Here is a 25,256-nt window from a genome sequence, read left to right on the forward strand (position 1 = left end):
AATAGTGTTATTTCTAACTTTATTCTAAGTGGAATTTTAATTAATTGCTGTACTCTGTTACACAGTCCAGTGTGCATAATGATGCCAGTAACTGTAAAATATTGAGAGAAATAGTATAGGTGCTTTTTTAGCACTCTGTGATATTTTATATATAAGGAACCTTTCACCTTCTGCTCATCTTCATTTCATTTTTGCAAAAGAACTGTTTTCTCAGAGTTAGACTAGTTCAAATTCATAATACTAGTAAAAGCTGGACTTAACCATGTTCTCAGATGTGCTTTTTAAAGGAATTTCTTTTGTACTTTGGTTCATGTGGGATACTGTATTTCTCCTCTAGGTGCCTGTGGTTCATACTGGAAATATTAATGGCTAAAAATGAAAACAACAGTCATGCCTTTATCAGAAAAATGGTAGAAAATATCAAACAGACTAAGGATGCTCAAGGACCAGATGATCAAAAAATGAATGAAGTAGGTGATACTTTTTGATTGAAAATTGCATTTAATTCTGGCCTGCTAATGTAAAGGACTTCCTTTTTGTTTATACACCAACTTGAAAATGTCTTTCAATAGAATTGTATATGTATGAAAACATATTTACTGTAATGATTATATTTATTTTAGTTTAGATAGTTATTTTCTTGTGCTTCAGTAATTCTTGCACATTTGCAAGGGAGTTGTAATGTTTTCAGTTACTCTGTTTCTGTCTTAGTAAGATTACTAAACACTAACTTTAAATAGATACGAACTATAAAATTTACTATTTAAATCATCCACTAAAGTGCTTTTTAGTATTCCATTTCTAAAGTGCAAGAGTAAATTTAATAGAGGAAGAAAAATACATTAGAATACATTAGAAATCTGTGGTATTGTGTAGTGCATGTATCAAACTTTTTTTTTGTGGTTTTAGCATCACATGTCCAGATTTGTCACTTTTCGGCTTTTCCCACAGAAATGTGTTTTGGAGAGTGGGTGGGTGGGATGTGTGTGCTCATTTGATTAATTTTGCCTTAGAAACTATGGCAAGCATTACTCTTAAGTGTGGGAAGACCATGAAAACCATCAGTCTTCAATTGTTGGACTCACAATGCTTTTGCTTTTACCATCTGTATTTCAGTATCCTGAGAGACACTGTTTAAGATGCAGGCTAGTGTTAAATATTTATGATTGCTTTTGACCTGTGATTTCTTGTGGTCCTGTGCATGAAAGAGACACTGTCTTTTTTTTGAAGATTTTCAATGGACTGGTTTTTAAATTTTATTATTTACAGAAACTATATACAGTCTGTGATGTAGCAATGAATATCATTATGTCAAAGAGTACAACATACAGTTTGGAATCCCCTAAAGACCCTGTGCTTCCAGCCAGATATTTTACTCAACCTGACAAGGTATACTTTGGCATTTAATTTTTCTTGAGATAAGTCTGTTTAAATATTTGCTAGTTGTAATTCACAGTTATTTTTCTTAAATATTTCTTGTAACTTCAGACTTCTCCCTCTTACATTGTAGTTGAAAATGTATGTATGTATATGTTTTTATAAATAAATATATGTGCACACACCAATTTCTCTTCCCCCCTACTCCCATATTACTGTTCTAGTTTAAAAAATCAAAAGCATAAATGATGTAAATTAAATCTTTCAGTACAAGCTCCAGAATGTTTATCTCTTGTTTGCTGATTATTGCTGTAATTGCCCCCACCCCCTTTTTTTACAGAATTTCAGTAACACCAAAAATTATCTTCCTCCGGAAATGAAGTCTTTTTTCACCCCTGGAAAGGTAGGTGTGGTATGGGGGGTTGAGGTTTAGTGCTGTGTTTGTGTTCTGGTTTGTCTTTATTTTTGGAGTGACAGTTTTGTTTGCTTTCTTTGTGGGCTTTTTTGGTTGTTTTGTTTTTTTGAAGAAAACTAGCATGTAATTAATTAATCGCTATGTTTAAGAGAACCAATTGTTTCTAGGTATAGAGAAAGAGATGGGTAAAAGGAAAACTGATGCTGTCTATACTAGGTGGTGGCCACAATAGGCAAAGCCTGTTGTCTTTAGAAGGAGAGGATCCCAAACCACCCCAATATAACCCATAATATTTGTCAAGTTGACGAAATGGTTAACCTTTTTAGACTGCAGAAGACTACAATGTTGCATACAAAGTGGCAGCTGTGGAAAACTCTAACAGAAATAATTTTAAAAGTCACATCATTAATGTTTGGCAAAGCTGAATACCATTTTACAGTACCTTACAAGATAACTGACTGTCCTATAGTTTTGTTAATTTGCTCCTTCAGAATATGCATTCTATTAAATGGCAGTGTTCTTTCTTCACTAAAACTAAACCCAGGTAGTCTTTAGGATAAAATAATTATCTGGTAAAGGAAGTGACAAACTCTGCTTTTCATCTGGATTAATGCATCCTGTTACCTTGTGAAAGAAAGAAATCTTCATTACTCTTAACTTTGCTAATGAAGCATTAACTGTCAGATAGTAACTTAATAATAAAGGAGGAGCACAAGCTAGGAAATGAAGCAGATTTCTCTTTGAGAAATTGAAAGTCAACATCTATGGATTGGAATAGATCATCGAAATTCTTTTGAATCCTTAGTTAACTTTTATATTATTTTATATTTCTAGTGCTGAGTATTCTAGCTCTTCTTGTGTTGTTTTGACACTTTGTAACAGGAGAGGTGTATTTGACCACAAAAATTTTCAGTTTCTTCACTGTCATGGGAAGAGCATGAAATGAAAGTTGGTCTGGGTAGTCTTATTTTTGCAAGTGGCAGACTGGCTTGGGTAAATGTTAGTGGAATGGATATAAGCAGATAACAATGAGGGCAGGAAGGCTTTGAGTGTAGATTCTGTGGAAGGGAGGAGCTCTTTGTGCAGGCCCTCCTAGTCCCTCCTCAGCAGAAAATCCAGTTTGGTGTGAATTTTAAAATCTCTTTGCTTTTGAGCTCTTTCAGCATACACTGATTAATATTTAGTTCTAAACTAATAGAAGTAAATTGTTAAACTGGATTTGATTCTCCAAGGTTTATTTTTGGAAAGCATATGCTATTTTTTTTTTGTGCTCAGTGCAGAATGAATCTTTTTAAGTGTAAAATTCCCTCTGGCTATAAAAGTATAACCAGAACTTCCATGGTCTGTAGCTCTGAAAAAAGAAACACCCAAGGCTGATATGATATGCATGTTGAACTTTTTGTAGCTGTCACTAACTGCAGACATAGTTAGAATCTAATATTGAAGGAGAAGATGGATAATGAGAGATGCAGGGAATGGTCTTTAACTCAAAATTTTTGTACATGGGTGTTTGGCATTCTCTTTAGGAATAATTGAACTCTTTCAGCTCTCTCAAAAGTTAGTATGAGCTGGAGGCGGTTGGCAGGTCTGAAAGATAATCCAGTTAAATTAATAACCTGAAGCTCACCAGTGTCTGGAAATTGTGGCACTTAATAAAAGCCTAACATTTTTAAATCTGTGCAAGAAGTATCAGAATTTTCTCCACAGCATTTGGCTTTTGAGATACTCATTTATTCCCAGTTGAGACTAACATGGTTGCCAGTAATGTCTCCTTTGCTGAAAGGGCCCTTGTGCTGCTATTTCTGCTTTGCTGGGCCGGGTGCTTTTCTGATGCGGATGGGGAGCTGGTTCAGGTAGATAAATCAGCAGAAAACAAATGGCACACAAAGTGATGCACTGCTTGACTGCATGGTCCAGTGAACACACAGCACTTCCAATGAGAGGAGGACAGAATCCAAGGCTAGAGAGAAGAATACCAGCTTTGGTGACAGCTACTTATTTGATTGCAGCTTCCTCAGCTTCCTTCTGGTGTCTGTTGTAGCCTTCATACGAAAATGTTTATCACTTTGTGTTAAAATTAACATAATGATTGCAGAAAGTGAAATCTGTGACTATTTTAAGCATAGTACATGTTAACAATATCTGAACGTGTAGCTTAAAATAAAGGAAATATATTTTTGGTTTCAGCCCAAAGCAGCCAATGTTCTTGGAGCAGTTAATAAGCCTCTTTCGTCAGCAGGCAAGCAGTCTCAATCCAAATCTTCACGAATGGAAACTGTAAGCAATGCCAGCAGCAGTTCAAATCCAAGCTCTCCGGGAAGGATCAAAGGGAGGTTGGTAGACAACAAAGGATCTTTGATACTTCAAATATTTGTAATGGAAACTTTGAATACTTCTATAATATTTTCTAAGTAAAAGATGGAATTCTTTTATCTTACATTGAAGTAAAGTTACAGTACCACATTGGTATAACTGAAACCATGAATATGGCTTTGTAACTCCAGAAATAAATTTTCTTAGAAAAACCCAAAACAACAAAAACCAACCAAAAACCCACCAAAAAACAAACAAGAACAAAAAAATAACAAAAACCGCCCCCAACACAAAACAAAAAAACCCCAAACCCCAGAATCAAATTACATCCAGAACTGGCTGAAGGAGAAAAGGAAAGCCTCATATATTTTAAATTTTTAGAGGGCAGGGTTGGGGTTTTTTGCAGTGTGTTTTAGGTAGATAGCTATATCCCCCCACACGTATATATGTACACAGGTGTGGGTGCATAGGTGTGTGTGTGTGTACACACAGCTGCAGTCCCTGGGAACCTGGCTGTAATGCTACAAACACATCCCACCCAGGAAGGACTGGTAGACCATTGTAGTGGTCCTGCATGACTTCCTCCTCGTGTCCTGCACTTTGCTGGACTTTGCAGACAAGTATTTTTTGGATTTTAGGTTAGCTTAGTGATGGAGAGGTGAGTGCACTGTAATGCTATATGTCATCTTCTAGTTATGTGTCTTTAAAATTATGGCTTATTTTGTGCCAGTTTTGTAGGTTATTCATCAGTTTATGTACCTTATGTTCATTTTTTTCTTTTAACTGAAAGTCATATTGTCACTAGTTTTTTTTGGGGTTTCTTTTGTGGACAGTGAGAGATTGTATAGCCTCCACTATTTGTATTCTTTCTACTGCTTCACATTCTTTCAAGACTTAGGAAATGTTATGTTTGAATTTAAGACTTCTCATTTGGTACTGCTGTGACTATTCAATATATAATATTAATTTTAAATGTAGTGCAGTATTTTGCAAGAAATATTTCTCCACTGGAAAGTCTGCAGAAAGGCTTATTTCATACATGTCATGCAGGTTCACATGCTGCACTGTATTACTTGCTAATGACAGGTTCTAGGACTCCAGATTCTTCTCTGTATCTAGCAAAACGAATTTGAGATCAAATTTTAAAAAATGCTGCGCTCACAGCCTAACATGTTCTGTCATCTTCACGATCTCTCCAGTTCACTTAAGTTTAAGGGATTAATGTTTTGGGTGGAGATGCCAAAGAGAAAGAGAAGAGATGGGAAGGATTCAGGATGCACGATATTTCCAGTTTAGTCTGTCTGAATATGTACAGGCAGATTTGCATCTTTTGAGAGGATGTATAAAACCTAAGCTTCCCATTACATCCCAGTTAATACAGATTGTACATCTGTAGGAGTGACAGAACATTTTTCACTCACTATGCCAGTAGCGTATTTCTTTTCATTAAAAAGCATGCACTGGTATTTAAAAATCTTGCTTCTGCAGATGAAATTAAATGACTTGTGGATTAGCTTTTGTGCATTACCTTTTATCTGTGGGTCTCGGTGTTTTACATATGCAGGAGGCATTATTGTCCACACTTACATTTGTAGAAACTGAAATAAAAATGAAATTGCTGCTGCAAAAAGCAGAGGGAAATTTGAATTCCTGTTTTATTGCCTAAACCTCACCATAGGAAGATGTGTGTTCTTTGGCTGGGTCTGTCTGTGGGAATCTTTGATGGCTATAGGAAAGTGTAGGCAATTGTATGCAAACAAATCTCTTGCAACTCACACTTTTCTGTTTAAAAAGACTGCTTATCTTTCCCAGTGAAAAAAGAAAATTGAACGTGGTTTTGCTCCAAACATTTGTCTTGAGACTTAAAGGATGTGGCTTGTGACACTTGATATCTATAGTACCCACAGTGAAAGGTTCCTTCTGCCAAATTGTTCTTGGTTTAGTAATAGATTTTTTTAAATGAAAATTGTTGTCCTTAGTATTTTTTAATGATTGCCCAATGTATTATAACAATGAGGGAAATATATATTTATTCATCCTAGGCTTGACAGTACTGAAATGGACCACAGTGAAAATGAAGAATTCACACTGGCTTCACCCTTACCAGGAAAGAAAACTGACAAAAGGGACGACTCTGATCTTGTAAGGGTGAGCTGTTAAGATTAATGTGATGATATTTGAGATAATTAAAAAATATGTTGAAACATGAAACTGAGCTGATATTTTAAACTACTGGAAAATGTGTTTAGAGTTGGATATGAAAATACAATGAAAAAAGAGGTTCTCTTTCTCATAGAATCATATAGGTTGCAAAAGACCTTTAAAGGTCATCAAGTCCAACCGTTAACTTGGAAGGGTGAAGTCCATCAAAAAATCATGTCCCTGAGGTTACAGAAGCTTTGGAGAGTGGTAGTATCCTTACTGATTCTTACTAATGGATATATATATATATATATATTTGTAGTTTAGTAATAAGAAAGGTTCCTAATGAGGATATAAAACATTTCACTCAGATGTAGTACTTTAATATGTAAAAGAATTTGCAAGCTGGCTAAATATTACCTTAAGCAGTATTTATACCTGTATCAGAATACAATAAAATAAACCACAGAAGAAAATTATAATTGTATTGTAATTCTAAAAGCAGGTCAGATAAAATAGTAATAATTTCCCTTACCACTAGTAAGTTTCACTTCTTTGTGCCTTAATAGCAGTTGACAGTCTGTAAATTTTGTAGTATTTGGGATACGCATGAGAAAGTAATAAGATCAGATTTGCTAGAATTGGATTTTCTAGGCTGCATTAAAAATGTCCTGTATCTGATGTCACCGCTGCTTTATTTCTTTTTACTGTCTCTGACATTTCTCTTTTCTCTCATTATGTCATTCTGGTGCATTTTTCTAGGTTGGTTGGGACATAAGCTACTGACTAGTAAAAATTCCTGAACTTTTGGTTGTCTTGAAATATAAATAACTATAATATACTATGGGAAAAGCAAACCAGTTTATAACTAAATAAGAAAAATCTGGAATCTCTTGTCAAAAAAAACCACAAAACAGTTCTGTAAACCCTTAAGTCTGAGAGTCCAGACAGCTCCTGGCATGCATTTCATGTTTAGAAGCATTAGTTGAAATGGTAACTAGTGAGAAAGCTCAGTGATAAAGCAAATACAGGTCAGTGTCTTGAATACTTTTGAGAGCATCATTCCACTTCAAATCTGTAAGTAAGTTGCTCAAGATGGTGGATTCAGAACTCATTTTTGGATTTTTGGAGATGGGGAGCAGATTACAGCAAGGATTACCTGAGAAGCAGGATTTTCATTGGGTAGCAGAAGGTCCATGTTCTAAAGGTATCGCTCTTCAGGATATTTGTCTAGATTAACACCTTAGATTAACAGATTAACAACTTAGTTCTAAGGTTGTGGAACACTGTTTAGCCCCTGGGAGAAATTTTACTTTGAAAATTGGCAGCAGTTACTTACTGGCTAAAAAGAGCCGCAGTGACAGATGTGCCTCTGCAAAAGCAAATAAAGTGGGGAATAACGAGAATGTCACTGAAGAAATGAACTGACAGGAGATGTCATCATTGTTCAAACATTTTTCTTATTTTCTTCTAGGGTAATTTTTTGTCCTTCAATTTCTTTTCCTTTTTACCCTCATATCCTTCCTAGATTTTCTTTCTGCTTTTCTTGAAAAAAGTTTTTGGTTAAAATGGAAACATGAATGCGTATGTAAGCTGACCTGTATCTTATGTCACAAGGCAGATGTACAGGGAAAAAATCTTCATTCAGGTTTTAAATTATATATCTCTGATTATGTAGATGAAATTTCAATGTGGTAAATACTAATAAATGCGTTGAAATACAGTAGTGTTACTATGAAACAAACATTGGTATGAAACAGAAAGTGTAAATATTTGGACTTTTGGAAAATTTCATGATGTGAAACGAAAGAGTAACCCATGAAATGATGGATGGGTAATATTTTCTGCTCTTATTTTTCTGAGGGTTGGTTGGGGCAATATTGCCCTAGCAGCTGCTTACTGAAATCTTTGCACTGTCTATGGCTCTTTACTGTGCTCTTTAGAGAACTAGAGCATGGAGAGAAAAAGGAATAGTTTCTATGAATGTTTTCAAACCTTATGATTCAGAAGGGGTTCTGCCTTTGCTGCTATGTTAGAGGAAAGGGCTGCCATCCAGTGGAACCTTGACAGGTTTGAGGATTGGGCCCAGGAGAACATCAGGAGGTTCAAGAGCTCCAAGTACAACGTCCTGCACCTGGCTCCAGGCAATCCTCAGTATCCATATAGGCTGAGGGATGAAGGGATTGAGAGCAGCCCTGCAGAGAAGGACTCTCAGGGTCAGTCATGTATGAGAAACGAGACATGAGCCAGCCATGTGTGCTCACAGCCCAAAAAGCCAACTGTGTCCTGGGCTGTGAGCCTGATCAAAAGGAGATTGGCCAGTGGAGGCAAGGAGGCAATTCTTGATATCTCTTGGGACACTCATCTGGAGTGCTGTGTCCAGCTCTAGGTCCCCATTAGAAGACAGACATGGAGCTGTTAGAGCAGACCCAGAGAAATGCCACAAGAATGATCAGAGGGCTGGAACACCTCTGCTAAGAGGAAAGGCTGGGAGACTTGGGATTGTTTAGCTTGAAGCAGAGAAGGCTCTGGGAAGACCTTATTGCGGCCTTCCTATACAACAGGGGCATGTAAAAAAGATGGAGAGAGACTTTTGACTTGTCCTGTAGTAATGAGACAGGGGGGAGCAGTCTTAAACCGAGAGAGGTGAGGTTTTGATTGGACACAAGAAAGGGATTGCTTACAGTGAGGGTGGTGGGACACTGTGGTTGCCCAGATGAGTTGTGGATGCCTCGTCATTGGAGATGTTCAGGGCCAGGTTGGATGGGGCTTTGAACAACCTGGTCTAGTGAAAGGTGTCCCTGCCCATGGCAGGGTGGTTGGAATGAGAGGATCTTCAGACATCCCTTTTGACCCAAACTGTTTGTTTGAAGGCTTGAGTGTTTAAGGGTTGTTTTGCTGCTCAGAGCAAATGTTGGTACAGCTCTGACAATAGTGACTTGGCAGCTACCACTAATTCCTGTGCTTCCTTCTATGGTTGTAAAGTCTATGGTTGCCACTGTCTTCTGTATTAGTGCCTTGCCAGTGCCAGCACAGGAGCCAGGCATAAGCACCCTGCAGCTCACAACAAGAGCTGAAGGCACAAGTTGGCAATTCCCATCTTCTCTGTCTTTATGTTTTCCTGTTAGATAGAAATGCAGTTATGGATGTTCTGTCCTACTGTGTTGGACACAGCAGAGGATACAAATGAAGAAGGCCTTACACACTTCAGGGTTTTAACTACTCATCTTTCAAATAATCTTTCCCCATTGTCTGGTATTTTATATGTAGGTGTGTGTTTATATTTTTGCAAATGTTTTGGAAATGCATATGGTAAACAATCTGAGACAACTTGTGTACTTTGAAGACTGTCTTGTTGGAGGAAGCTTCTAAATGTGACTGTTAATATGGCAGTTTAATTTTTTAATTTAATGGTGCAATCTTGCCTTTTCAGTCAGAGATGGAGAAGCCTAGAGGAAGAAAGAAAGCCACTATCACAGATTCAGAAGAAAAGCTAAGCATAGATGACCTGAATAAAGTGGGTCAAGAGCAGAAGCTTAGAGGTAGTCAACGGGGAAGGAAGAGACCTGCAGTTGTATCAGAAGCTGATGAAACACAATGGCAAGAGGAAAAAAGGCTAAAAGAAGATGTGATAGAAAGTGAGGATGAACAGAACAGTCCACCAAAGAAAGGGAGAAGAGGACGCCCTACCAGGACAAATAATGGGGCAACACCAAAGGAAGAACCAGTGGCAAAGTCATCAAAAAGGAGCAAAAAAAAACAACCGCCAGCAGCTGCAGTGGAAGAGGAGGAGGAGGAGGAAGAAAGGCAAACTGAAAATATTGAACAAAAACCAAAAGGCAGGCAAAACAGGACATCAAAAAGAACACAGCAGAGGTAAGTCCATCTTCTTGTAAGCTGTGTGTTTTTTATCTTTGGACATTAGTTATAATTTGATGCTTTGCAATTTGGGTCTTCCTCAAAACAGAGCAGAACCATCTGAAACTAGTACAGTTGAATCAGCACAGTCTACGCCACAGAAAAGACGAGGAAGGTCATCACAAACACCACCAGCACAGCAAAAAAAAGTGTAAGTCCTCTAAATCTGTGTTTAGTGAAAATTAAATAATGCCTCTGTGCCCCCAAGCAAACCTTTACTGAAAATACTTTGGAATGCTGTAGTTGACAGTTAAGAAAATAAATTGCTATTGTTATTGCTAAAATGTTTTCCTTAGCTGCTTCACCTAGGGCATCTCACAACAGAGCAGGAGGCTGTAAATAATTTTAATGTGCTCAGGTAGCATGTGTGTAGCTTTGTTTTTTTCAGGAGAAAAGTCAATAAAGCATACAGAGGCCTTGAAGATAGGGCTTTATTAGGACTTAAGGGAGAGGAAAGTGGCCTTGTTTTTTTCGGATAGCGGGGAAGAATCAAATTGTTACTATGGTGAAACAGAATTGTGGAGAATTAAGTTTATGCTGATTCTCCTTAAATTAATGTTCGCTTTCTAATTTGTGGCCTTCTTACTATCCACTTAAATAATTTTCATGTGGAAAAGATGTGTTGTGATCAGTGAAGGGTAGTAGCTTCTGAAAATTCTGAAGTGGATTAAGTTCCCAAATGAAGGTAAACTTGTCGTTGGCTAGTTTCATTTTTTTGTGCCTGCTAGAGGAAAATACAGGTATCTGTACTTTTCTGTACATATATAGATAATATATGTAAGCAGAGGTGCACAAGGGGTTATTTCACCACTTGTCTCAAACTGCAGCTTATGGAGAATATTTACTTTTCTAAAACCTGATATAAATTCCTTGGGGCACTACTTGGGGACATCTACTGTCTGACACTGTTGTATATCTCTGTTGTCTTTCTGGCTTCTGGGCTTAGCATCACATTGCTCTTCCTCTGGAAGTGTAGTGTACTGACTTGCCTTAAACCAGGGATCTTCCCTACAGGAGAACCTTGCCTGAACAAGCTTGTGCCCTCATTTCAAATTCTGGGCTCACTCCGGATCACGTGATCTGGCATATTGCATGCAATACATCCTGACCTTTCCAGTTTCCCTGCCTCAGGTCAGACCTGTGCTTCTCCTTTACTCTGGAACCAGAAACACAGGACCAACACTGGCTGCTTACTCCAGAAGTTACTACCACACATGTGGTAGAGCAAGAGCTGGAAACTGCTACTGCCATGCAGGGAAGACAAACCAACAAGTTATTGTTGGGTGATGTGCTATGTGGTGTTTGTCAAACATGCCTTTTACTAAATATTTAAATAACTTTTCTCTGTGAAGTTGGTATGTTTCTTTACTCCATTTTAAGCTGACAGTAAACTGCATCACTACCCACGATCAGTAACAAGCATAGCTCTCCTTCACGTGGATGTACAGTGTTCTGTCAGCTGTCAGGGTTCAAAGTTGTCGGATCTACTCTAGATTTCATTTAAAAAATAAAAATGGGGTTATGTTTGTTTGTTTTATCAGACCACCCATATTTTGACTGTTCCTTTTCCAAATCTGCAAGAAAAAGTGAGACAGTAGCCATTTCTCAGTCTTCAAAGTGCATTGTAGTTAAGCCTTTCTCCCTCATCTGCATCAGATTTCACTGAAGGAAGTTGATAGACTGAGCCAGCAGTCTTAAAGCTTTCTGTGCTCCTTGGGAGTGGATTTGGCATAAGAATTTGGGATTTTGTGTATGAGGTGATGATGTATCCTGTGGGTGGTAGTGTATAACCTATTTCTGATAGCTAATTGGGTTACCAATTAGCACATGTGAACAGGCATATTTTTGTGATATATGAAAGGAAGAACCTAGCTTGTGAATCATTCTACTGCTTCCTTTTCAATTCCGTTGCTTCTACCAGTCTTGGAGGACTTGAGTTGGGCTAATTTGTGTTAAGGGATGGCAAGTTGGTTGGTTTGGAAATACTATAATTGCTATGCAATTGATAGATTTTATTTTGTCTGAATTTTAGTGGTTCTCAGGATTGAAAATTCCTACCACTTTCACAATGTGATAGCATCAGAGTACGATTGTTTTGGATCTGTGCCCCCACTGGAGATTGAAGTCTGTCTGTTGTGTGCCTGGAACTGAGTTTCTAGTTTCATTTCAATCAAAACATCACCAACTTTGGGTGCACCAAGACTGCACCTGCAGTAAATGGGATGATTCAGTGATTTGATTCTGAATTGTGCTACTGTATTGTAGGTGCAGCTGTGGAGTTTTGGATACATTTGTAGTTGGCTTTTTTTAAAGGCAAGGGGTGTTGGCTAATTCTCCTTTTAAGCAAATGGGTGCTTTCTGCTTGTGGCACAAATCCCATAACCAACACAGACAGTTTAAGATATTGTTGACTGATTGTTCTTGATTATCCTGGTTACACTGGTTATCCCTAAGATAGCTTGGACGACTTGTGTTTTAGGTGTTAATTTCATGGGTAGCAATATGGGTTCTTCTAGGTCTGAAGAAACATAGATGCAGCTATTCAGATTTGTTGTGTAAGAAGTCTTGGAGAAGTACAGTACATCTGTTCATGAAATTGAATAGAGAGAAAACTAACAAACAATATTCAGTCTCTGGCTGTTTGGCTTTTCCTGTTCACTGGTTAGTGTTGTGTCAACCTATTTTGGCCTGTATCATGGCACTGAAGAGAAAAATCTGCCAAGTCTGTAGAGGCAAAATTGTTCAGCTTTGTGCTCTTGGGCCTCTGTTGTGGGACAATTTTGTTTTCAAATGGTGTTGTCCAGCCTCCTAGTTTCACTTCAGTTCTGTGCATGGATGAACTAGACAGGTGTAAAAGACAGCAGCATTATATAACATGAAATAGTAAGGCTGCTGTTTTTGTGAACTAGAATGTTTGCTCTGTTATACAGTTTATACATACATATTGCAGATGTATAGGTGCTGTGAAGCTAATCTTTATTTTTCTTCTCATTGTAGCCGTGCAGGGCGTTCCAAACAAGCAGCCAGTAAAGAGAATGAATCCAGTGAAGAGATGGACGTGTTTCAGAGTGGTTCACCTGTCAGTGATGATATTCCCCAGGAAGAAGTAATGGAAGAAGAGGAAGTTTCTACAATCAACGTAAGAGAAATGCCTGAGCTTTTCTTTGTTAGTCTTTGTGGTGTTCTCTGTGTATTGATGATCAGACAATGGCCTCTCTTCTTAGAATGATTTCTTGTTTTTAGAACTTAACCTTCCTCCTTAAAAATGAATGGGGTGGTTGTCAGCTGCCACTGTTGTGTAGTGGAGCTGCACTGTAGTTTCCTAGAGAAGCTGCATTTCTTAGAAAATACAATTTTTTATCAAGTATCTTGAAGTTTCTGTCCTGTGTAGCCTTTCCTATCTGTATGCCAGAATTGTGTAGCACCTAATGGGAATTATTTTCCAAGTAACTCCTGCAATTCTTCTCATCTAGATTTTAATAATGAATAAAGCTTCATAAAAAACAGACACACAGAATGAATAGTACTGGAAAATAAGCATGGAGTCTTGGAACAGAATCCTAAACTGATCTCTTCCTCTTACCAGCATATGTTAAAATGAGTTCACTTCTATCTTTATTTCATACAAGTACATTGGCATTGTTAGTAGTCACACTAAAACTGAGAATGCCTTCACACTTTTGGATAAATCTGATGGTTGGAGCATCTGAGGGTGTTATGAAAACCCTGAGAAAGGAAACTGCATTGTTGTGAATTCCATTAAGGATGCAGGCTCAGTAAATGAAGTTGGTCATTGACTGAGACTTGTACTTGTGACCAAATGAGTAATGAATGACACTGCATATGGATACTCAAACATTATTGAGTGAGCCTGAGCATTTTTTCCATTATAAAATGTATTTGTTCTTGAATTTTTCAAATTTTTTTCTGTAAAAAACGTTTAAAATATCTTTTCTCCAAATAGGTCCGTCGCAGAACTTCCAAAAGGGAAAGGCGATGAGTGAGCATGTAGTTACCAGCCTTCCAGGTGAAAGCTTTGAAGAATGCTTTTAATATAAAGCTTGAGACTGAACGAAGCTGTTAGTGCACAAATGGGGTTGCTGAAGAGAAGACAAAACCTATTTTACTGCCCCTGCATTTGCAGTCCCTAGGTCACAAGCTTTAGCCACACACATGTTGATATCATTAACTGTGGATTTTTGTGAAGTGTAATGTGCGCTGGCTTTGTAGACATATGAACTAAAGAAGAAAACTGTAAATAGTTCTTTTTTTAATGTTTCTGACTTATAAAGTGCTTGTATAGCTTTTATCTGCGGCTTTAAACTGACAGTACCCCACTGTTTATTGGATCGATTGATTTAAAAAAAGAACAGAGTTTGTTGAAAATTGATCTCAAGCAATATCTGTCAGTGTTCGTATTTGTACTCTTGTTGACATTTAACTGTGAAAAACAAGTCAGTTGAACAAATAGTGCCACATTCTTTTGCCACTATTTGTCGAGGAGAAGAAGAAGAAGAAAAAACAGTCTGTTTCCTTCATGAATATAACCTAGTATGTTTACCTTCAGGCACCTACCTATCATCAGAGGTGCTAAATTACTTTCTTTTACAGTTGAACAATATTGGATAGAATAATACAAGAGATGCAAATTTGGAAAGAAGTTTTGTTTTACACCTCAGTATTGATGCCAGACTTTTCTGGACTTGTAGTGGCATTGAAAATTCAAAAAGGATTTAAAATACTTTAATTTTAAAAGTGTGTTATTAAATAATGTACTGAATACCCTACCCATTTTATCTTCCCCTATCAGTTTTTATTAATCTACTGTATCAATAAAATTCTGTAACTGAGTTTTTAATAGTCTAGTATGTTAATGTGTATAGATATTTCCTTCTGAACATGATGTTCACAAAGAGCAAATTATTACTACATTATAATATGAAATCTGATATATAAACATTAGTGAAAATACAGTTCTTATTACAATGTAAAGTTAATCACAAAGAGAAATTTTATTGATGCAGTGTGTCTTTATAAAGCTGTTCTTGAGAGCCAAGTGTTTTGTATTTTATAGTGAAGTTGCATGTTTATGAAAAATGTGCTGAAAATGGGATGTAATGTTTTTTTTGAAACTCGTATCTAGCAGTAGTATATGGTAGGTTGCCTCATGAGAGATCCTTTTATTGAGAGTTTATTGTACCTTTCTGTTTTGTTTTTGTTTTTTGAGCCAAATTTTTTTGGTATGAAGAGCTAAGTTTTTTGTTGAATAACCAGCTGTCAATTATTACGGTCAAGGTATTCAAGATTTGAATGAAGCTTCATTTTTATTTTGTGCTACAATAGAGAGAGGTTGGTTTGTGTTGGGTTTTTTTTGTTTGTTTTGTTTGGAGTTTTTTTGGTTTTGTTTTGGTTTTTTTTTTTGCTTGGTTTTTTTTTTTTTAGTTATTATCTGTAAAAAAAAAAAACAACAAAAGAAACAAAATACATAGAGCAGTATCCTGTATACAGTTTAACAGTTTACAAACTGTCTTTGAACCAAAATATATCACTTACTATACTCTGCTTAGTCAAGCACACATCATAATTTCAGGTGCTGTTCTCCCTCTGGTTCCCTACAGTTGACAACACATGGAAAGTAAATTTCTAACCTAAGAAAATTTTATTTCATTGAATAATGGAGCATTTTCACATAATCCATCAATAAATAAGTTATTGTTGCAAGGTTGCGTGTAAAGATTATAGGAAAGGATAATACTAAACCACAAATTCACCAATTTCCAAACTGTAAGATCACTAATAAAACAAGCAACCCTTAGAATTTTTTTCATTATTCATTTTTTTTGGTACCACTAGGAAAAAGTATTATGAACAATTAGATTATTCTGCCTCATCTTAACTTTCCCCCCTCTTCCAGTATTCAGCTTTTCAACATTTATACCTATAGATGTGGGGGAAATGCTGACTAGAAAGGCAGTTTATGGTTGATGTGAATTGACTTTGAAGTAGTTGGCACAACAGAACTGGCTTACTTATGCTTCAGCAGTGCAAATGCAAGTTGTTGAGGGTTTTTTATGGTATAAAATGATTGAAAGCTAGCTTTGTATTTTCCTCTTTGACAGAATTGCACTGAAAACATTTATGGAAGATGTACCTTAAGTCAATTTTATACAAAAATATGAAAAAGTAATGCTGAAACTGCTGCAGACTCTTGAGGCTTTATGTGCATAAACATGGTTAGGTTAAACTTCATGGAATATTGATGCACCATTACTGATCATAATGTTTATTGTAAATTTAAACTATAGTTTTGCAATTTAACTGTTGATTTCTTGGGTAATAATGTGTGAATCATTATTTCTTGAGAAATAGGCACAGCAAATATGTCATTCTTGTATTCAAACCTCTTCTAAGTTCATTCTCATCTCATATAAAGAAAATGAATATTTTATGTACTAACATTTTGAGATCTGCGTACATAGCTACAGTAGATTATAATTATGTATAAAAGATAAATTGCTAACATTCAGTTAGCATGCTCTTCTGCAATGATAATGTTAAGTTTATAAAAATGTACTGTATTACATTAAAAGATCAAATTGAACTCACTGTAACAAGTTCCAGTATGACATTTTTGTGAGATTACCAAAGTATCTTGCTGTACTTTGCAGCAAATAAATATTTTGTTACATTTCCTTTTTTTGCTGCAGTGCAACAGGAAACTTTCAGTGATCTATAGTTCATGTGCAAAATCCAAACAGGGATTTTAATCTTTATACTAGTGTTTAAAAATAATTCACTGATTCCAGAAGCATGGTGGTTTTTTACCTGTCACAGACTGAGGTAATGAATATTTAGGGCTAGCTAACTCACTAATAGGAAGGAAACATGAAAGTGTTTGAAAGTTCTAATGTGACTATATCTGTTTCACCTCAGATAATCAGAATCCTGTATTAACTATACTTGACTCTGCCAATTGACTTTATTTTCTAGCAAAATTGAACCCCTTTTCAAATATTTTGACACTTCTGTTTTGACATTTGGATCTCTGTGAACAAAAATACTAGTTTACAAAAAGATACTAATATTAAAGACATTTTCACCAAAAATGATTATGCTCAGTTTGTGAGTAACTTGCAAAAAACTTAAGTCTTGAATCCTAAATACATTATTCTGGCATAGCATTTGTCATCTGATACTCTAGGAAAGGCACCACCAAACATGAGAGGGGTGTGTGCAGTTTCCTTGCTGGTTTTTTTTGCATGTGCAGGTTTTGACAGATTATCCAAATCTGCTTTTGTGAATGCACACAGTAGGTTTTGGATCCTGCAAGTTTACTTATCATTCATACTTATCCCTGTCACTGTGTGGGGTTAATTCTTAAATGCAGTCGTCCTGTGCAAATACAAGTACAAATCCAAGAACGTTGTTTGAATATTCTCACAGTTGTGCGCACAGAGGATACGAGGATCTTAAAACAGGATACCAGCAATAAGCAAAATTCTGAGTTTGTGGATGGAATAATTTTACAGACTTGCCTGTGTTTAAATATATATATAGTGTAGAGCTGGATCCATCTCTGCCTCATCCAAGCAGGTGCAGTACATATTTTACAAATACTTTTTTAAAGGGACACATTCAGGTATGCCACTGTGTTTGATCAAGGCTCATGTCTGCAAACACACATGACTAAGAAGAGTTCTAGATGGCCATCCTGCTACTCTGATGGTTATATAATGACCAAAATGATAAAATTCACTTGACCAAGACCAGTCATCCATCAGGAGGAGTAGAAGAATCTGGATGCATTCTTTTTTCCTGTTGTGCTCACAGATTGCCATTCCAGTCTTTGCATCTTTGTTGGATGTTACCTTTCAAAAGATGTTTACTAATTTAGGTGCAATATCCTAACATTGGCTGAAGTGATTTCTTTTGCACAGACAAGCAAACTTCCTGAGGTGTCAGTAGGTTTGCCCTACATCCTCAGGATGCCCTCATTGCATACAATACAGCTTCTGCTATTTTGTTGATCATGGAAAAGTAAGAAGCTGAATGTTGGCAATTGTTAAAGAAATACAGACAAGAAACTTCCACCCAATTTGCTTTAAAATTCATCAGATTCTGCTGTCTAAAAGATCCAGTCTCTTCACAGTGGTCCCCAAGTGCCTCTCTATTTGTGTGGGCAGGATAAACATAGTCTTGTACAGTGTGTACAGTAGGAAAACATTTCATGCTTGCATTTTTTTAGTACCTCAGTACAGTTATGATGTGTTTTTTAGTAGCACTTTCATTTCTGTAATGAAGATGTATATTGTATATTCTTTTTTAAACAGCAGCATCATATCAACATAAGAAGAAAGAAGGAAAGCCTCTAAATACAGATTTCTACCCCTGCAAATAAGTCTATCAGTAATGATGCAGTATGTTGGAATTACTTTGACATACGGGTTCTTTGAAGGATGGATAACATAAGGTGTTTGATTTGGCTAGCTGTGTTTCCCATACTTGTATCCTACCTCACACATGTAGACACAAAGAAACGGAGTATTTTGCAAATCAAAGCAGTGGTACTGAACACTGTCCCTGCCTACTTGGAAGTAATTTTGTTATTAAAAAAGAAATTGCAGGTCACAGATTTGTTAGTGGTTCTGAACAGATTCAGTGTGCTGATGGCTTCAGATCATATGTTCTGTAATACTGTGCCAGTATTGTTGTTTTTCATTATTTTTCTATAGGTAGAAGACAATTGCACAAGTTATGAAATGCAGTGTAAGAGAACATGAGAACTTAGTAGCAATATCAATAGTGGTAACTTCAGTTGCTGTTACAGTGTAGAAGATTGTGTTAGAATGAAACAATCTTATCCTAAAAAGCTTTTTCTTTACTATGTTGGGAAGACAAGCTGATAATGTAAAGCAGCTTTCTTCTTGATTACATCACCTTGAAATAGTTTGATTCATAACAGCTGGCTTTTTTGGTAGATATACTTTAAACTTGCAGGTTCCTGTGTTCCTTGTAGTATATTTCTATTAGGCAAAATTAAATTCTTGTAAACTAAAAATATTTTGAAGAAGAGAAGAGTTTTTAGTCCTCATTTAATAAAATAATAAGGTGTTCATTTTAAGCAAAGAGGTTTTTGGGGGTTGGCATTTGTTGGGTATTTTTAATAGCCATATCTACAGATGCAGTAACATGTTACATGAGCATGATGTGCATCGCCATTTTTCTGGATTCTTTGACCTGCAAGACACTGAAAGGCAGTAGAAAGTGCCTTTGTGTTTTCCCCAAAAGGCATTTACTCTCATCCTTCAATTATGATTTCAAAAGATTGATAAATGATGGTTTAATTATCTTCTGCTATAATCTCTATGTTTTAGGTGATGAAAGAACAACAGTGGAGCCAAGTGTGTGGTTGAGTAATAAGTGGGGTATTGGGGATTTGAAAGGTGCTGGAGAGATCAGTGAAGAGTAGGGAATCAGCACATAAATGAAGTGGGAATGCAGTCTCTTGATACAAGATGATCTATGATAGGAGTGTTCTACTCAAGATGAAAGCTGAGAGGGGGGAAACTAAGTTGGTGATCATGCTATTATTATTATTTATTTAGGAGAGGAGAACTGAGGATATGTTGCTTTCTCTGATTTGGAGGAAAATGTGTAAGAATGTGCATAGAATTGAGACTAATACCGGGAGTGTTTGTGGAAAGAGGGCAATGGCTACTGCTGAGGGCAAATGTCATTAGTAAGGAATTTGGAATAGTTTGGCAAAAGAGGATTCTAACCTCCATAGGTAGGAAGTAGGGCAGCATTCATTTATGTGCTGAACTAAAACTGGGGCAGAAGAGGTCAAGGTATAAGCCATTGGGAAACAAGAACTTTCAAAGCTGCCTAATAGCAGCAGCCCACACAGGTCCACATTGCAGATAGCAGCATTTAAGCATTGGAATGATGTTTCCTACAGTGCCTCTCATTCAATCTTTCAGTGTGACCTCTTTTCTCAGCAGCATTTTGTGAAACCCTGACTACCTGCTCTTCCTTACTAATATCAGTACTTTCATAGCAGCCTGGGATGATTCTCCCTCCTTTCCATATGGATGTCCTCTTCTACAGGACAGTGTGAGTCCTGTGCCCAGTCACTGCTGCTTTTCATTGCTTTCAGTAGGCCCCAGCCAGGCATTTCTGAAACTTTCTGTTTGTGACATGGGCTCTTTGCTGAGCGGGTGCTTGGTCACTGAATGGCCTCCTCAGGAAAGCAGTCACAGCAACAAGCCCGACAGAGTTCAGGAGTGTCTGGATGACATTCTTGGTCATTAAGTTTATTTTTAGGTAGTCCTGTGAGGAGCAGGGAGTTTGACCTGATGATCATTATGGTTTCTTTCCAACTCAAGATAATCTTTGTTTCTAAATGCAGCTGTTGTGCTGCATGTTTCACAGGCATTGAGCTGTAAAGCAAAAGCAGTCCTTGGACTGCAGGGTATATTGGAAAATGTTTGGACAGGTTTGGTAATTCACAAGTGAAGTAGTAGTAGTTGAAATGCTGCTACATTTTGTTACCTCATTTTCCCAACATCTGGTGAACCAAGCTCCTTCCAAGGTTATAGGTAATAGTATTTCAACAAAACTAGGAAGGTGTCTTTCAAAATCTGGCCTGTGTTATCCAGGGAAATGGCAAGTAAGGACTCCCCTGAAACATAAGTAGCCAACTGTGTGTTCCCAAATACACTTTGTTTTCTAAGTCAAAAGGAGGAATAATACAGAGAGGTTCACTCTTTTCTTGCTCCTGGTATTAGGGAAGAAACAAGTCTTTGGTAGGAATGTGAAAGAAAATGAAGACTATTGCAGTAGGGAAGATCAAGTTTTGCCAAACCATTTTTTGTAGTCATGGAAAGAACAGGAGAAGTTACTCAGGAAATATGTATCACTTCAGCAACATTTAATGATTATTTGGGTGCTCTCCTGACAAGTGTGTGACTGTGGGCTATGGGATATTACACTCATTCTCCATGGGATAGTATTTAATCTCTGTAAGGATCTAAAAATTAATTTTGTTTTCATCTGAAGATGTTCAGTTACTTTTTTTGTTTATCTTTCTATAACTATTATTTAATATCTGGTCAGCATCCGTTGCCTGTTTTCAACTTTTGCATTTAAACATAATAGTAAAGTGAGAGATGGCTATGACACAGAATTGTTGTCATTTAATGCTATCATATTTACTTCAGGTAAAATATTTAATGTAACATGAGAACACTTTAAATCCATGCTTAATTCATTAATATGTTCAAAACTTGTGACTTTGTCATCTTAGTTTCTGTGCTACTATTTGATATTGAACATTGTTTTATTTTGTGTTGTTTTCTGTTTATGCAAGAAAAAAGTCCTTAGTGTACTGTAGGTGTCCCTGCTTAGGACCCATCATCCTATCTAACTTCAAGACTTATGAGGACTTCTAAATAGTTGTTTAAGTAGTTGGATTGTCCCATTTTGTTATAAAGGTAAAAATTGCCCAAATGTTCCTCAGTTAAAATTTCTGGGGTGAATGACTTGAGACAGCTGGAGGGCTTCTCACAGTGTATCTCCTGTTTGAATCTCTGGATTCCATGTTCCTGTTAATGTGATGTTCCTGATAGCCATTACCTCTGCTAGACACAGGGAGATACTAAACCTCACATCCTTCTCTCTAGTCTTTCAACCACATTTTTCCATTCCTCTGTTGTGTTAATTTTAAAAGGAGTGGGAGTTTCATCTCTGCCAGGAAATTACTTCATATCTTTAAATCTTTTTCTTGTGAGCCTTTTGCTTTTATGTGTAATTTGTCTGTCATGGTCTTGATATCAAAAGGCATTTCGATGTTTTGTTGTTTTGAGGTTTTTTTTAACCACATAAATTCAGACATCTTTGTCTGTTGGACATCTTCAGCTGTTCACTTCCCCTGCAGGCATTCTGTCCAGGTGTTCTGCTATTTCTAGCCAGTGACTGTACAACAGGCTATTAGTCTGTGTCCAGGCCTTCTGGGAGATATTTTTAAGAGGTGAGTGGTCAGAGTGGCTTCTGCCCAGACTCAGGTGACTTCTGGAACATTGAAGATCTACTGTATTCTGGTTATCCCCTGTACACCTGCATGCAGCCTCATCCATGCTCTTTCAAATCTGGATTTCACCACATAAATTCCATCACGTGAGCTCATGGGGGTCATCTGGCTCCCTGACATGACACAGCATGGTGGGATTTTTGAGAACCTTCTCCTGTGCTAGGCAGTAGCCAACTACTGCTAAACTACCAGCTGCACTAAAAGGGGTGTAACATTTTCATGGGAGGGCAGACCAATTCATTTGAAGAAAGCATTAGTTAGTGTATGCACAGTGGGTGAGCTTTGAGAGACGTGAGCATTCTACTTGGGTTTTCTGTCATTTGGTATCTGCTTTCAACACATTCCTGCAGCTGAGAGGTGCTGAAATGCTGAGTATGAGAGGAGTAAGAATCCAGAACATGGCGGCTTTGTGTATGGCAAGGGGAACTCTCCTGTCCCACGTGCCAGAGAGAAATACAACCATGTAGGAACCGTTGTTATTAAAGTAGCAGATGTGTATATTTGCTTACTTTCTGCCATTCTTGCTGTTAGTCTTCTGAAACATCTGATATTATAATCTTCTACAGAGCAGAAACTGAAATGCAACAGTTTTGTCATGTGCACATTTGTAAGAAAGGTCAGATTGGGAGTATGTGCTGAAAAACCCAGGTGTTCCATGGTCTTGGCTTCTGTGCACAGCTGTGGCAATGTTTATTTGTAAGAACTCCAGTGCCTGTTGAGTTGTGCCTCTTTATTTTTCCTCTTACACATTTACATTCTTAATGTGCTGAAAAAGGTTTGAAAACAAGGTTTCAATATTTAAGCATAGTATATTGTTTTTCTTATTTGAACCCTGGTTCTTACTTTTCCTCATATGGGACAGACTGCCGTGGAAATAGTGACTACAAAGGGGAGGGCTACCAAACTAGGGAGAAGTTCTCATGGGAGAGTGGAGTTCACTGTTGCTCTACACAACAGGCATCATCTGAGATCAATAAAACATTGGCAGTAGCCATGGAAAACTCCTCAGAAGAAAAGTGCCATGCGCTAAAAAAATAAAATAATCAGCATATACCCTGTTATGTATTTGGGATTTTTGCATCTTTTATACCTGTTTCTTTTGATGTTTCTGTCATGTTCTTTCTACTTTTATACTGTTCCTTTGTGTTAGTCGTGTCTAATGGCACAAATACAATTAGGGAAAACCAAGTTTATCTTTAGGAGTTTTAGTCAGTCTTTTTCTTAAGTTCTGCCTGCTTTGTCATCAGCAGGTGCTTTTTGCTATTTCTGTATGTTACTGGAACCACAAGGCTTTGATGAACAGCAGTGATAAAAAACAGGCCCTCAGAACAAAGGTTCATCCCCCCCATCACTGGAACATGTACCTGTTTGCACAGATCTGCTGTGGCTGAGAGCCAGAGCTCTGCAAGAGGAAAACTCATAAATGAAAAATGATGCAATGGAGTAAGGGAGTAAATATACTTTTCAAGCCCTATGAGAATATCACAGAAAAAAAAAAAACAAAACAGGAGATTCACATGACCTTTTTAAGTAATGCAGTGAATTTGTGAATTTGATATTGGTAGTGTTTGGGTGACTTACTGAGACAGTATCTCTGTATATAAAAAACAAAGCATTTCAGTCCTCTGCAAAGAGGCGTAAGTTCATTGAACACTGCATGGACAGTCATATGATGACCAAATCACACAACACTTTCTCTGCTGAAGGGAAACAGTATAAATTCACGTTACTGAAAGAAAATGGGCAATGTGTTTAGATTCTGGCATTCTCTCAACTTAGTGAGCTTGCATCAGGGGGAGCCCTTTGCCCAGTCAGGATGCAGGGTTAGATGATTTCCTGCTGAGGTGGAGCAAGAGGTCAAGGGAGGAACAGGCAGTTACAGATACAGAACAGGCATTGGTCAAAATTATTTTGCCAGTCAAAGATTTAAATATGCAATAGTGGACAAAGATGTAATTCCTGGGATGGTAAGAAGCTGCAAGCTGAACTCCATCCTGGGCTGGTCCAGGTGGTAATCCATAAAGTGTCTCAATACAGGCCATATTTGAATTAGGTGAGACAGGGAATGAATATTCTGGCTGCTCAAAGATATGGGGTTTTTTTGTTCTCTTACACTTGTAGATAGCCCAGTTCTTGGCTTAGGAGGTATGAGTGGAGTCAGAGAGCAGGAGTTCAAGGTCTACTCTGCCTCAAGGCCAGTAAGAACTGTCTGGGATCTGTCCTGGGATGTGCTGTGTTTAATGCCTCTATTAGTGACCTGGAGGAGATGGCAGAGTGCTCACTTAAGTTCCCAGATAACAGAACATGGAAAGGGGCAGTCAGCATGCTGGCATACAGACACCTAGAATCCTGGGGAAATGGGACCACCTCATGAAGTTGAATAAGCACCCATGGGAAATAAGCCCCTGCACAGGAAGAACCTTTGACCACGATGCAAGGCTGGGGACTGACTAGTTTGGGCAGCAGATCTGTTGAAAATCAGCTGGGGGAGTTGGTTTTAACACATCGCAGTAGGATGTATTAATAGGAGCGAAGCAAGTGGGCAATTAGTAGGTGGTGGTTATCCCCTTTACCCAGTAGTTATTAGACCACATCTGGATACTGTGCTCAAGTCTGGCACCCTGAGAACCTGATAAATTCCTGTGAGTTTGGTGGAGAGCTGCCACAATGGTCAAGCCCAGAGCATAGGCTCTGTGTGAGGAGGGTGGCAGAGCTGGGCTTTCAGCATAGCTTTGGAAGGAGAGCAAAGAAGAGCGGCCTGCTGACACTGGCACAGAGGGTACTGAGATGATGGGCCCAGGCTCTTCACAGCAACGCATGGTGTGAAGAAGGGAGACAGAGTCAGACAAAAGCTGGGTGTAAGGCTGGGTGCAGGGAAAAGCTTATAAAGACAAACTGACCAGAATAGGCTCAGTAAGGCATGGGATCAGGTTGCCCAAGGAGAATATAGGCTCTTGTGTAGATTTTTAAGAACCAGCTCTGCAAAGCTCGAGCAACTTGGCC

General features: G+C 37.6%; 1 protein-coding gene across 3 annotated transcripts in view; it reads left to right on the top strand.

Annotated features, from left to right (window-relative positions):
- PDS5B (PDS5 cohesin associated factor B) overlaps nucleotides 1-15,023 on the top strand; it is a 99,721-nt gene extending 84,698 nt beyond the window's left edge. The window contains exons 27-35 of one of the 3 annotated variants that reach the window (XM_066544893.1): nucleotides 338-470; nucleotides 1,270-1,389; nucleotides 1,718-1,780; nucleotides 3,980-4,125; nucleotides 6,148-6,253; nucleotides 9,681-10,123; nucleotides 10,215-10,316; nucleotides 13,163-13,304; nucleotides 14,130-15,023. In XM_066544893.1, coding sequence (XP_066400990.1) covers nucleotides 338-470; nucleotides 1,270-1,389; nucleotides 1,718-1,780; nucleotides 3,980-4,125; nucleotides 6,148-6,253; nucleotides 9,681-10,123; nucleotides 10,215-10,316; nucleotides 13,163-13,304; nucleotides 14,130-14,165 — 1,291 coding nt within the window. In that variant the 3' untranslated portion in view covers nucleotides 14,166-15,023. The remainder of the gene's footprint in view (nucleotides 1-337; nucleotides 471-1,269; nucleotides 1,390-1,717; nucleotides 1,781-3,979; nucleotides 4,126-6,147; nucleotides 6,254-9,680; nucleotides 10,124-10,214; nucleotides 10,317-13,162; nucleotides 13,305-14,129) is intronic. The other 2 variants (XM_066544895.1, XM_066544896.1) reach the window with 2 other exon arrangements.
- Nucleotides 15,024-25,256: the final 10,233 nt, after the last annotated feature.

Source organism: Molothrus aeneus, chromosome 2, assembly GCF_037042795.1.
Source record: "Molothrus aeneus isolate 106 chromosome 2, BPBGC_Maene_1.0, whole genome shotgun sequence".
Taxonomy (NCBI): Eukaryota; Metazoa; Chordata; class Aves; order Passeriformes; family Icteridae; genus Molothrus; species Molothrus aeneus.